General features: G+C 37.6%; 1 protein-coding gene across 3 annotated transcripts in view; it reads right to left on the bottom strand.

Moving 5' to 3' along the window:
- NFKB1 (nuclear factor kappa B subunit 1) overlaps positions 1–13037 on the bottom strand; it is a 58284-nt gene that overhangs the window by 21964 nt on the left and 23283 nt on the right. For all 3 annotated transcript variants that reach the window (XM_026848218.1, XM_026848216.1, XM_026848217.1), the window contains 4 exons: positions 6304–6452; positions 4617–4780; positions 3680–3838; positions 1721–1825 (listed from right to left, as the gene is read on the bottom strand). In XM_026848218.1, coding sequence (XP_026704019.1) covers positions 1721–1825; positions 3680–3838; positions 4617–4780; positions 6304–6452 — 577 coding nt within the window. The remainder of the gene's footprint in view (positions 1–1720; positions 1826–3679; positions 3839–4616; positions 4781–6303; positions 6453–13037) is intronic.

The following is a 13037-nucleotide window of genomic DNA, read 5'->3' on the forward strand; positions in this document are numbered from 1 at the left end:
ACCGATTTGTTACATCAATTTTAGATCAGCCTAATTCTAATGACTTCACTGAAACTGCTCTCTATTTACTGAGCAATAAAAGGAGAACTAGGTTCACTACCTCTTCCTATTCTAGGGCGATAAAACATTCCAGAGGAGCTTTATTTGGAACACACACATAGGGAGGGGAGAACTTGAAGCGTGAAATGTAGAAACCACCCTCTCTCCTCCAATAGTTTCAGTTCAAAAAACTGTAGCAAAACCTGAAGTGCCACAGTTCAAGTTCCGCTTGCTGCTGGCAGAGTGCCACTTTGAAGCTGCAGCTCAGAGATGGCAAGGGTGTGAGCAAGAAGCATGTCAACAGTGATCCCTCAGCCCCCAAACACATAACAGGGCCAGAAACAAGAGATTTGGCTTCTGCTTCCCTAAACAAATTTTCTTTCGTTCTCTTTGTATTTATTTATTTGTATTTTTAGGAGAAGCTGAGAAATATCACACAAGCATATTCCTTCCCCAGCACTCCTGGTAAAAACACACTAGAAAAAGGCTATTTTCTGTTAGAGTGATTGACGCAGGACAGGCTTTTGGAGCAGACTACTTCCTCTGATCTACCACCTGCTAGTCTCAAGACTGTGAACCACCACTTCCAGGCCTGTTGTCCTGCATGCTCAAGTTCCTTCAGGCAAGAGGTTTCTGAGAGTGATGAAGTCAGGGGAAACCCCAATCTGGCTGAGGGGAAACCCCACCTCAGGGATTCCACTGAGTCAGACATTTAGTGCACAAGAGTTATGCTTCATCTCAGCCCTTCTGATAGCAGAGAGTAAGTATATACACTACTGAAGGAAAACAGTTTTTTCAAACCCCCTATAAGCCCCCAAAGCCCTCTCTCTTTCTTAAGTGGTAGAAGAATATTTGCAAGCAAGAGAGGTGGAAAAGGACAGCCTGTATTAACAGAAAATGTCAGTGTGATTTTTAACATCATGTGCAGGGACTGATTCCAAACAGGTGAGAAAGGAGCACCCACTCCACCATACAATCATACACCAGGGAGTCCCAGATATTATATATAGCTGAAAAATGCAAAGGACTTCCCTCTCTCCGCTTTTTTCTTTTTACTTCAGCCCAAATACTACAACCAACCACATTAACCATTATTATCTTCCTATCCAAAAACAAAGCATCCAAATCCACACCGTCCAATCCTGACACATTCATAACCATGAGCAGAGATTACCAAAATGAGTCTGTAAGAAGTATCTGTTTACACCGAGTAATCTCTAGCATTCGCATACACATAAAAATGAAATTACTAGCAGCAGTGCTGAACACATTCAGTTCCCTTCAATGGTTAATAGAGAATGCTCATACTTACTCTTTATAATCAGGAACTTAATCATAAATCAGAAACTTTAGACTAATTCAGAGCAGGTGTTAGTTAACAGAGTCAAACATCACCCAGCACCCACCACACACAAAAAACCCAGAACATGGGCAATGGTAGAATGTGGAGAACAAAGATGACCATACGGTCTCTGTGGAGGCAACACAAGCTAATTATGTTTTGCAACAGACTATTTTGATTTAGTTATTTTCTGGACTGCTGGCCTGACTTCCAGAAAAGCTGAGTGCTTAAGAATCCTGTTATGCTATCAGAGTGGGAGAATACTAAGGCAGCACAGTGCGCTTCATGTGTATGCCTGATGAACACCCTGGTGTGCCTTACAATACTTAGGACTCTTACCTTTCTGAACCTTGTCACAGAGAAGGTAAATCTCTTCCCCTCCTGTTACACACCCTGCTGTTCTGTCCATTCTTACGATTTTTAAGTTGGAGGCATTGGGAGCTTCTATTGAAAGGAAAGATTTAAAAACCACTTACTTTCAGAACAATTTTAGATTTCAAAACAACTCCAAGCACAACACACAAAAGTGCAACAGAAAGTCAAGACTTCAGCACAACTTACCCAAATCTGTCTATGCTTTTTAAAACATGAATAAATCAACAGTTTTTCATCTGAAAGGCATTATCTTGTATCCTCTAACCTTTGACTGAACCGTTAGCTATAAAATAAAGCCCATGCCATTCCAGCACAATTACTGCACTAATAAAGTAGATTCAGCACTCTGCACTAGCATTAACTTTATGACAAGAACACATTACAATAGAACACAATTTTTGCTTCCCTGCTTTCTTGACAGTGTAACATTCTTGAGAGCTGCTCCCTGGATCTCACTATTTCAGTGCAATGTGCAATGCTTTGCTTTACCCTCTGGCTTACTTGAAAGCAACATCAGTCCTTGGCCAACATACTGAACTGTAATAAAAAAGCCCTCCTCCACAGATCTTAATAGAGGCATCAATGGATACCTACTGGTCCCCAAGACAGAACTATCATCTGATAAGTAAAAGCAGCTGTGATAGACAGTTACACTACCACAAGCTGTCTCTGTTCTGTGGAAGACGCTTGAATGGTGTCAATGAAGAGTATCAGAAATATACCAAAACCCAAGAAAAATATTAACAACAAAGAATTCACAGTGGGAGCTCAGAAACTAGTAACTGACATCTATGTAGCAACTTAAAATGGCAGAAACATACGTACAAAATTTCCCTTTTATCTGTCTCCTTAATTGGAGTCAAAATTTTGATGGTCAGACTCAGAAGGATAAGATAACTTTGATGGTTTTTATAGGTATGGCTCAATACATACTCTACATCCGTTGATGCTTTGTCCTCCTCCTCCTCTTTGCTTTACAAATACTCTCATTATGTAGGTGTGAGATGAGTAATAAAAACAAATGGAATCTGTAATTGTTTCTAATGAAAACCAAGATTGCTTAAATACATTGCTTGGTAAATCACTTCAACCTCTAGATGAAAAGACTGTATTTTCTCATCCAGAAAACACAGGTCATGTGTACCATAAGAACAGGAGGTATCACTTTTCACTCTGAATATATGCAAAATGGCTGTGCTACATTCCCCAATTAGTAGGAACCAACAGACTGTATTAGAACAGTTGCATTTAATACATTTTCATCTAGACTTTGTCCTTAAAAAGGAATGATACAGCTACGACTGTTGCTCAAAGAAAAAAAAACAGCACTTTTCCCGAGTCACTGCAGAATGACTATCATGAACATAGTAATCCACAGGTACAGGGAGGAAAACTCATGCAGCAGAAAGGACTCAGGTAAGATGAGTACGTATAATCAAAAAGCACAAGGGAAAGCATGAAGTGAAAAGATTTACTTAGGAAAAAGACAGAGTGATGTAACAGAAGTATAAAAAATACTGATGGGTCTAAAAGAAATGGTTTGAGAACTCTGGCTGTGTTAGTCTCACCAAACAAGGACAAGCAGATCGCCAGCAAAACTGAGAAGTGTCAAATTCTCAACAAAGATTGAAGCAAAGTAATTTTTTCCTCCTATTTTAGGTGAAAAGTCTTTGTCACAGAAAGCAGCTGAAAACTCCGCAAAATTCAAGCACTTATAAACGTAACAAAAGTTTACAAAATCCTCATAATAAAGGACTTGGATAGACATGGAGCCAGTTATCCACAAGCTACTTGTTACTGATCAAATAACAGGCAAGCAGCAGGGCTAGAATGAGTCTATGTATAGCAATACCTACATACAATTTCTGTATGTACAAAAGCTTACCCATTATTAAAAAAGTAATTAAAGCCAAATATACTTACTGCTGTCATATATTGCATCTGATATAACAGGATCAAGTTTCCGTGTGAAACTACCATTACTGTCAGGGAGAAAGGCTGTAAACATAAGACGCACCACGCTGAGATCCATTTCTTTAGTCTGCTGTACTGCTGCCTGACGAATAATTTCTCTTTCTCGTTCTGGAACCAGTAAGTAGACAGAGGAATTAACAAAAGGGATAGGAGATCCATAACAAAACAGAGAAAGCATTTGCCAAACATTACTATCAAAATGAACCCACAGCAAGAAAATGTTTTCCTTTTCATTTAATATCCATTGGCTTCTCTCTTTTTAAGCAAACAGGAGCAGCTCTTCATGAGATACTGCATTCATCTTGCAGTTTGTGCATCAGATGTTATTTAAGATAAGGTATGTAATTAAGAGACATACAGAAAATTACTATTTTCTGCTCTCAATTTATAAAGGTTGCAAAAAGGATAAAGGCCACCACTAAGGACATTCGAATGCCTGTCACTAGAGTGATAAAGAGAAGGCTGGCCCCTCTACACAGTGCCTGAAAGCACAGGTTTTACAGGGATATGGGTGAAATGCAGCTGAACGAAACAATATTCTAAAAAGACGACCCCTAATATGGTTAGGGATATCATGTCTTGCAGCAATAACACAAAATTACTCTTATTTATCAGCTTATTAAATAGGATAAGAGCAATGAAATACAGGTGCAGATGTGGGTACAGGCAGCTATGAAAGGAAGTTGATCCATTCTCATGTGTGTTGGCATCCAAGACTTACTTTCAGATTCCCTAAAACACAGCAACAACACACCACCTCTTAAAGCACATGGTCACAGGCTGTTTTCCTACCCAAGGCCTTTTTCTAGCTGAAAATCAGTGTTTTCAGAAGCTAAGTCTGGTTTTAGTAAAAGACTATTAAAAGCAGGCTGTGATTTCTACATACCAGTTAGCTGTCTGTCTCCACATCCTTCTGCCTGCAGATAGCCAAGTTCAGGATGTACCAGCAGTCCTGGGTTGTATCCTTTTTTGCAAGCATCTATCATCCGTGTTTCCAGAGTTTCAAACACTTTCTTCTTTGTGACATGAAGTATTCCAAGATTTGCAAACCTGTCAAATTTTGATCAAGGGGAGTATTTCTTAATGCTTTATGCAGGCAGTTTCTCTCTTACCAGAGGCAGCTACAGAACTGAAGTCAGTGGAAGGACTCCATAGGCTTTCTTAGGCACTATTAGCTCTTGAGGGCAAGTTTTCCAGCAAGAAGAATTCAGCCAAGCTTACAAAACATGTAAAATGTGCACCATTATACAGCAGCGATCATATGGGTGAATGGAATTTTCCCATGGCATAAAGAGCAACCTCTTAGGTTTCCAACCTACACCGTGGAAACAACTTAGACAACATTTGAAAATCTGATCGTCACACTTTGTTTGCTCTGTCTTGGTGATGACATTAATATGTCATTCTATATGGCTGTTATGCAGAGCAACTGCTCAGAATAAGCTCCATCCGTTCAAAATGATTTGGAGAGCAAGCTAAGAAGCTAAAAACAGTGCAACATTTCCCAAAGGAAATATATTGAACAAGGCTCTGGACATTCAGTAAGACACTTCAGATATCTATTTGAATGAAAACTTCCATAATACACGATCTGCTTTTGTAAAAATCTTCTGGCACATTTAAAAATCAATTAGATCTGGAAGTATGAAAACAAGACAATAACTCAGTATTCATGTGGGTCAATTGAGGATAGGAAAGCTGTTTCTAAACATCTGATGAAAAACAAGACAGGTTAGGAAATGAGCCAAACTTTTCAAGATGAAAAGGAGCATTTCAAATAAAGCTATTTAAATTGTTGTGCTTGGTAAAGTTAGTGCACTGGGCTTGGACATCAAAAGTTATACTTTAAAAAGAATCTCTCTCTCCCAACCTTCTCAGCTTTTTAAACTTCACCTTCTTCACCAACAAAGACATTCTTGAGATCACAGAATTAAAACTCATAGCCAGCATGAAACCTGATCTAAGCTTGAAAATGTAGACAGGAGCCTCAGCTTCATTTACTGATACAAACAATTACTCTTTTAAATTAAACAAGAACAAACCAACTACAATTTCACTACAATATTACTGCTTTAAACTTAAAAAGTTTGACTCATTCAGTATCTTCATGTTTATACGTGTCTTGCATTAATTTCAAATTTACTAACCCTATTTTCTTAACACTTTTTTCTTCACTAGATTACTATTGGGATATTTCAGCAAAATATTGATCAAAACTGTAACAAAAGCTTGTCTTCAGTAATTTTTAATTACTCTTTGACGGAAATCACTTGCATTTTAAAGACGGGCTTACAGTACAAATTTGGACTGCACACCAAGAGATTGAAACTTTACAAATTCTAAGTGAAAATTACTTGCTCAAACCTATTTAGCTTGCTTAGGGCAAATTCCACAAAGGTAAACAGAAATTCCATTTATTTTTCTAAGATACAAACAAAACACAGATCAGAGTGTGAAGACTAGTGCTCCACTTAGTTGCCTCTAAGTAGCATTTTAGTATTGCTTCTTACAGTGCTTATACTTGAGTCTGTCTCCCTTAGCCCAGCAAATTACAAATGAGTTGACAGACTTACCCCACAACCATATCTTTAGGTCCTGCATTAACCGTGCATACTCCATCTTCACAAAATTTACCCACCAAGCTGTGAGCATGTAAGTGTACGTATTTCCCATTAGTAACTAACTGGACGATTACTTTTGCAGGTCCAACATAATTGCAGATCTGTAAATAAATAGAAAAAAAAACTGTGGGGTTGTTTGTTTGGGTTTTTTTTAATGAAACAACTAATGATTCCAGTTGAGTATTTTCTGTCACCTAAGTACAATCAAGCTTACACAGGAGAAATGTGTATGCATTTCCTCATGAAATAAAAATGACAAGCTAACTGTAGCAGATCATTAAAAAGCCACCACTTTTTTTGTAATTAAACTTGACATACAAATGTCAGAAGTAGTGACCAAAAAAGTTAAGAAATAAAACAAAGCTAAAGTAAAGCAACGATCTGCTTCCCAAATCATGAATCTTAGTTTTTACCTTCTGGCCAGTCACTCCCCATTGCTCATATATATTCCAATATATATATTCATATATTCCAATTAGAACAATGATTTCACAATAAACGTTGTTACATGTTAAGAAGCATACAGAAAATATACGTATTTAATAAAAAAACCTACATTATTTTGCCCAATTTAAAAACACTTAAAAAAATTAGTTTTAAATATTATGATTGTTTTAAAACATTTTGGCCTCATTACAATGACACTTCAGGTAGAAATGTTAAAGCAAACTAATTCCATATTCATAGGTATTTTGTTAAATCAATATGCTACATCAGCACATATTACCCAGTCCATTAAATATTTCCCTTAAGTGTACATGAGGATATATGCTAAATCCCCAACTAAGATTTTGCAAGACTGGAATTATGATAAACTAGGTGCCTTAGTATAGCCACCTCTGGAGGAATACAAAGCTTTTTTTTCCCTGTTATAGTTTCTAATCACCATGCATTTTTTTAGTAACTTTTAAAATTGTGATGTTAAGTAATGCCTCAAAACCAAACCTAAAATTACTAATAGCATACTGTATTGGTAAGTTACTTGTTTTCATTTATTATTTAGAACTTTATTTTCTTTCCTCAAAAGTAATACTCTTCAAATCAGTTATTGGTTATGCAACACTCAAATTATGCTGAATATAAAATTATCACACTTTTTAAAAAGCAAACATTGCCTTCCCTTCCAATTCACTTAATTAACCCTTTTATCAATGCTGGGGCTTTTTTCCCTCCTCCTCTAATTTTTCTTCTAATTTGCCTTGGGCAAAGTTCTTTGTATTACAGCAGCTTATAGATCTAATCAAGCAAGGTATTAAAGGATGACGATAAACATTAAAGTGATGAATCAGTGATGAACTGAATACTTAAGGTTATATTGTTGATAAAATGCTGATAACCAGGGATTGCCAGGATTTCATCACATTACTAAGTCCTGCTGGCTTCCTTCACTCCAGTTAACCCCTCTCTTGAACCCATTCCATCACAGCTGAAACACTCTACATACATACAACGCGTGCCCTCCCCGTCTTCCTATTCATTGCTAAAAGCAAAAAAAATCCCAACTATGAAAAAGCTGTTCCAGGAGGAACAGGTGAGCAAAAGTCCTCTCATTACTCACTGCCTGCTTGTTAACCATAACTCTACTCTTAGAGGCAGCAGCTCCTAAAATACAAGACGTGGGGTACTCATGCTTCTCTCCGGTTTCCAAACTGTATTCCCTCTTGGGCTGAAACAATACAGAGATGTAGAATAATCACTGCTTCACTATCTCCACTATTTGCCTGCAGTGAAAAAATGCAGGGATTCCTAGGTAACTTTCCCAAAGTCACCTGAAAATAAGAGGACTGCGTTTGGTACTATGTGTCACCACCACTACTACAATTAACTTCTGAAGAGGGGGGCTTTAAAAAAAATATTTTAATTTTATCCCTCACTAAACAAGCCTTTCCCTGCTATAAAGTTCCCAGAACATCTATATCACTATATTCATTATGAGTAACATGCATGTTCTAGTGTCACATCAGAAAAGTTCAGGACAATCCTTCATCAGCTGTAGAAACCACAGTGAAACTGTAGGTACGACTGCTGCACGTCAAGGACTTTCCAGCCTCTGAAAGCAGAACATAGAACTGCAGCAGTAACCAGATTGCAATCTCCCCCCTGTTACTCAGCTCAGCATGATCTTTGCAGTCTCTCTCAGGGGAAAAACAAGAGTTCTTAAGACGTAATACCTTATGTAGGTCATAAGGCTAGAAAGAACTATTTTTTGTCATCCAGTCTGATGTCCTATGCTGCAAAGGCTACAAAATGTCCCTGAACTGTTTCCTACCTTATTTCCTATAGACAGATTTTCCTATTTGATTTTGAGATATTCAGGTTACCTCGGTGCCCAGCAAAATAGCCTCAGTGGTTAAATATCCTTATGTACTGTAAGTCCAAAATAATTTTTCAGTGTTTTTGAATCTTTGATGCCACAATTTCAGAATAACTTTAAAAGTATTCTGGCACTAAAATACACACCTTTTACGTAGGAACTTAACACTATCAAAGGCATTTGGCAGACGGTGTATTACAATGCTGAGTATCTATAGAAACCTGAGGATTATGGTGTTAACACAAAAACATATACTCAACTTAAGAGGGAGATAGCACGCGGGTGCTGTACTGCTCAAAATCAGAGCTGTGATCTGAAAGAAATAGCTACTGAATCTCAAATCAAAGATAGGAGAGAAAAAAAGAAAATAAGGAGTTCCTGGGAAGAACATAGCTGTAATACTTGATTACATCCTGTACTGAAGCAACATTCAATTGATCTAATCTGATAAAAGTTAAAATGCTGCAGGCTCACATTTATCTGCTGCTTCTGTTTGAGAGAGATTTGTCTGAGAGATTAAAAGGACCCTGTGAACTTGAAATTGAGTCAATTTCAAAACAAGAGTTGACATTTTTTTCAATTTCACATCCTCCTGCAATCCAGACCCCAGTCAATTTTTTATAGTTTCCGAAACTTTACAAAAACTTTATAAGAACATTTTCCTACTTCAAAGATGTTTTTTCCAGTTACTCTTACAAGCAAGAAGTGAAACCAACTGATCAACGACAGAAAGTAAATGATGGAAAAGACCATGTCAAACCTACAAAGCCAGTAACTACAAAAATACCTATGTCTCTTTCTAATCAATTTGTTATAACAACTATAGCCCCAAACCTGCCTAACTTTCAGTGTAACTAACACTGCCCTCAATACGCACATACAGAAGTGTTCCACAGATGAGGCATCACTCACTCTTTATAAACAGCATCTTTTCACAGAGCAGCATTTTTTTTTTCTGGTTGCTAGTTTAAGACAAAGTATTTCAGATGTGGTATGAATCGTTTAGGTGACTGAATACTTACCTAGAGGTCTAAGAATAAGCAATGTAAAGTGATTTAAACCAATAGGAGCTGCAGATCTTCCGATCCTCTGAAAGTGAGGTCACTCTCATGACAAAAACACAGATTTAAGTGTTCTGCTTTAGGAGCCCAACTAAGGGACTTGGTGCCCCATATTCAGACAAACTAACCATAATGGTATAAAGCACAAATCTCACTGAATTTAGTTTTGGCTGAATGTTGTTCGCTACAGGTTTTTATGAAAGGTATAGATTTATAACAAGAAGTCTGCTCATTCTTGTCTCATGTTTATTCCTTAATTCAGCTGTTAAATGAATTTGTAACTTGGAACCAGTGATCTATCATTATACAATTTAATTCCTATGGGGGGAAAAAAGCAAAGATGCTGCTCCTTCTTCACTAAGAAGGCTCATCAAACAAAGTAACTTGACTAACTTTCCATAAATTCCCCTCCTGAATTTGAAGTATGTGCTGAAATCCCCGATTTCAATATGAATGCTTATCTCCAAATGGAGGTATAATTTAGGATAGCCCCAGGACATGACTGGATGGGCAGTTCTCCTGTTCAGGTGCCTGGGTTCAGGGCTGCCTAGCTGACATGCAGCTTCCATTCCCAAGCTGGACAGCACAACGTTGAAACTCTTCAGCGGAGAAAAGGTGCTCATTAGGTCAGGCACACACCTCTGAGATGGGTAACTCGGTCTCTGGGCTGGAGCTGATTTACATCCAGCCCGCAGACAATAGGCAACTTGAGTTTGCAGCCACCCACATAGATTTGCCCTCAAGGAGATGAAAATTCAGGACATTTCCTTCACACCACTATTTTCAGCGAATTCTTTTCACACCCAAAAGTGGATCAAGCACTTTAGTGTAAAACATGAATATGCCTATGCCAAGATCAGTATGCAAGATCTGGACACACATGGAAAACGTGTAAGGCGGCCAGCAGAAATTTTCTGCACAAGTTTTCTCAGTTTTTTCAAATACATAAAACCAAGCAAATTATGAATAAAACATGTAGACAGTTAAGTAAGATGGTGACAATATTAGACAATCCAGTTTTATTCTTTCTTCTTATACTATTGATTTTTTCCCTTGGACAAAAAGCTAACGACAAATAAGCAGCTCAGGAGCTTTGATTTCAACTGTCCTAGACAGTAAAATTTTCCAGCATTGTGTTACACTAAGCAGACAAAAATGAAATTTAAATTAAGAATTTTAGGTAGCTTTCCACTGTAATTATGAAACTTGTCAAGATATGTAACTTCATTATAACATGTTCAGTATCTACAACTTCTCTGCTCTCCATAACTACATGCAAAGTTACATAAATTCCTCTGAAAACACAAGATGTTTTCTACATGATATTAGGATTACTGTTAGCAAAGACAGGGCTGAACAAAGGAATATAATTCCATAATCCATAAAGATAAATTAATCCAGTTTTTGATATTATATAAAAATACTACTGTTATCTAGACTCCATTTGTTATGACTGCTGTTAAGAGGTTTTAAATCAATTCCACCTCACTGGCCACTGCAGATTTGTCTTAAGTGTAAAGACTGGCATTGCAGAAGTAACTCCTGACCTACACCATCTCCTAATATAAAGGAGGTTGTTAAATATGTGATTAACTACCAAAACATCCAAACATCCAACAAACCAAAACTGCTTAGACACATAGCAAAGTCTTCAGCACTCCAGTCTTTAAATGAAAGATACGTCTTTTATGTCTTCCAGCTCAACTACAGGTTAGCAACTGGGTGCAGGAAAACAGAAAAGGGTGAAGTTGAACAGTCCACATTATGCAAGAGGTCATATTAGATAAATGTGGGGTTTTTTTGGCCTTCAATCCACAATCCTGGGAAAAAGGATTACGGAGACTGCAATTTTTTTGTGTGTACTGAAGAGGTCTATTTTCAGGACAACCCCTAACAGCTACTGGTAAATCATATCAGCTTTCTGTGCAGAGTTGGCTAAGCAGAAGAGAGATCCCATCGTGAGCTGCACTGACCACACCATAGCCAAGGATTAAAGATCTGTCACAAAACCTCCTTTTTACAGTACAGCCAAAGGTCACTCACTCTACTGTCCTTTCACAGCACTGTGATCAACCAATGGAGACTTTATTATGAAAGTTTACAAGAGTAAAAAAAAAAACCAAAACACCTCACAACAAAAAACCACAACAAAAAATAGCCACCTTCAGTTGTACTCACCTCAGTTATGACAAGGTGAGCAGCCTTTAACAAAACAGAAAAGAGACTTACAGGAAAAGGTGTGAAACACTTCTGTCTTTACTGGCACCACTTGAATCAAGAACAGGCACTAACAAGCAATGGCCTTGAGGAATTTACTTGTTGTGTTCCCTTGCCAGCCTCTCCCAGCAGGTGTTGCCATGTGGGGATTTGTACTAGAAAAAAACCCAGATGAACACAGCAGGACGAGAGGGAGGGAGGGGAAAGGGACAAACGTGTATATGTGTGTGTGGAAGCTTTAGATTAAATTAAAATCTTATGATCATTGAAAACAGAAGGTTTGATGGAAAGCCAAAGAACATTTTGCTTTCTAGTTTACTCAAGGAAAAATTCCATTTCCCGTATAACTCCTCATTGCATATCTCCTAGTCATGCTATTGTGCAACCCATCACATCCTTATAAAGTATGAGTTGTATTATTATTAATACAGATTGGATTGGAATCCAAAGATATGGCTCAGTTGAGTTAAATTATTTTATATCTGAACATACCAGTGAAATTTCATTCATCAGTCCATCATTACTGTCACAATACAAAAGGGAAAAGCAAGTAGATCCTTTGCCTGGGCTAGTAATTTTTCATAGGAGTTTTGCAAGGCTATATGAAATCAGCTTTCCCAGCCTCTTAATTCACAAGACTAACACCCTAGGCTATCTCAGCCAATGCTGATTATTTTCCATTGAGTCATGCTCATACTGATTCATTATGGAGATGCAACTGTTCCAAACTCCAGCCTTTCTCAAGAACTGCAGAAGAACTACAGGCATACTGCAGAGAAAGCTGAGGAATGGCACACACCAAAACTGCTTGCCACTTTTCCCTCCCCTTCTCTCCCCCTAAAGGAAACAGTAAGAGATAACACCAGAATTAAAATACATTAACCCCGCTCCTCATGAGACAGTCTCTAGTGGAATAGTTCAAAGAGGTAATGAAATACCAAGACTAAGACTTTCATTAAGTTAAAAAAATACTGAAAGACATAGTGTATCTTTTCCCCACTTCCATGGAAAAAGAATTTGCTGCAAGAACCACAGGCAAAAAAAGTTCTGTAATCTTAGAATGATTAATCACCACTGTTATAACCTTTATATTG

The sequence above is a fragment of the Athene cunicularia genome, assembly GCF_003259725.1.
Source record: "Athene cunicularia isolate RWA chromosome 4 unlocalized genomic scaffold, athCun1 chr4_part2, whole genome shotgun sequence".
NCBI lineage: Eukaryota > Metazoa > Chordata > Aves > Strigiformes > Strigidae > Athene > Athene cunicularia.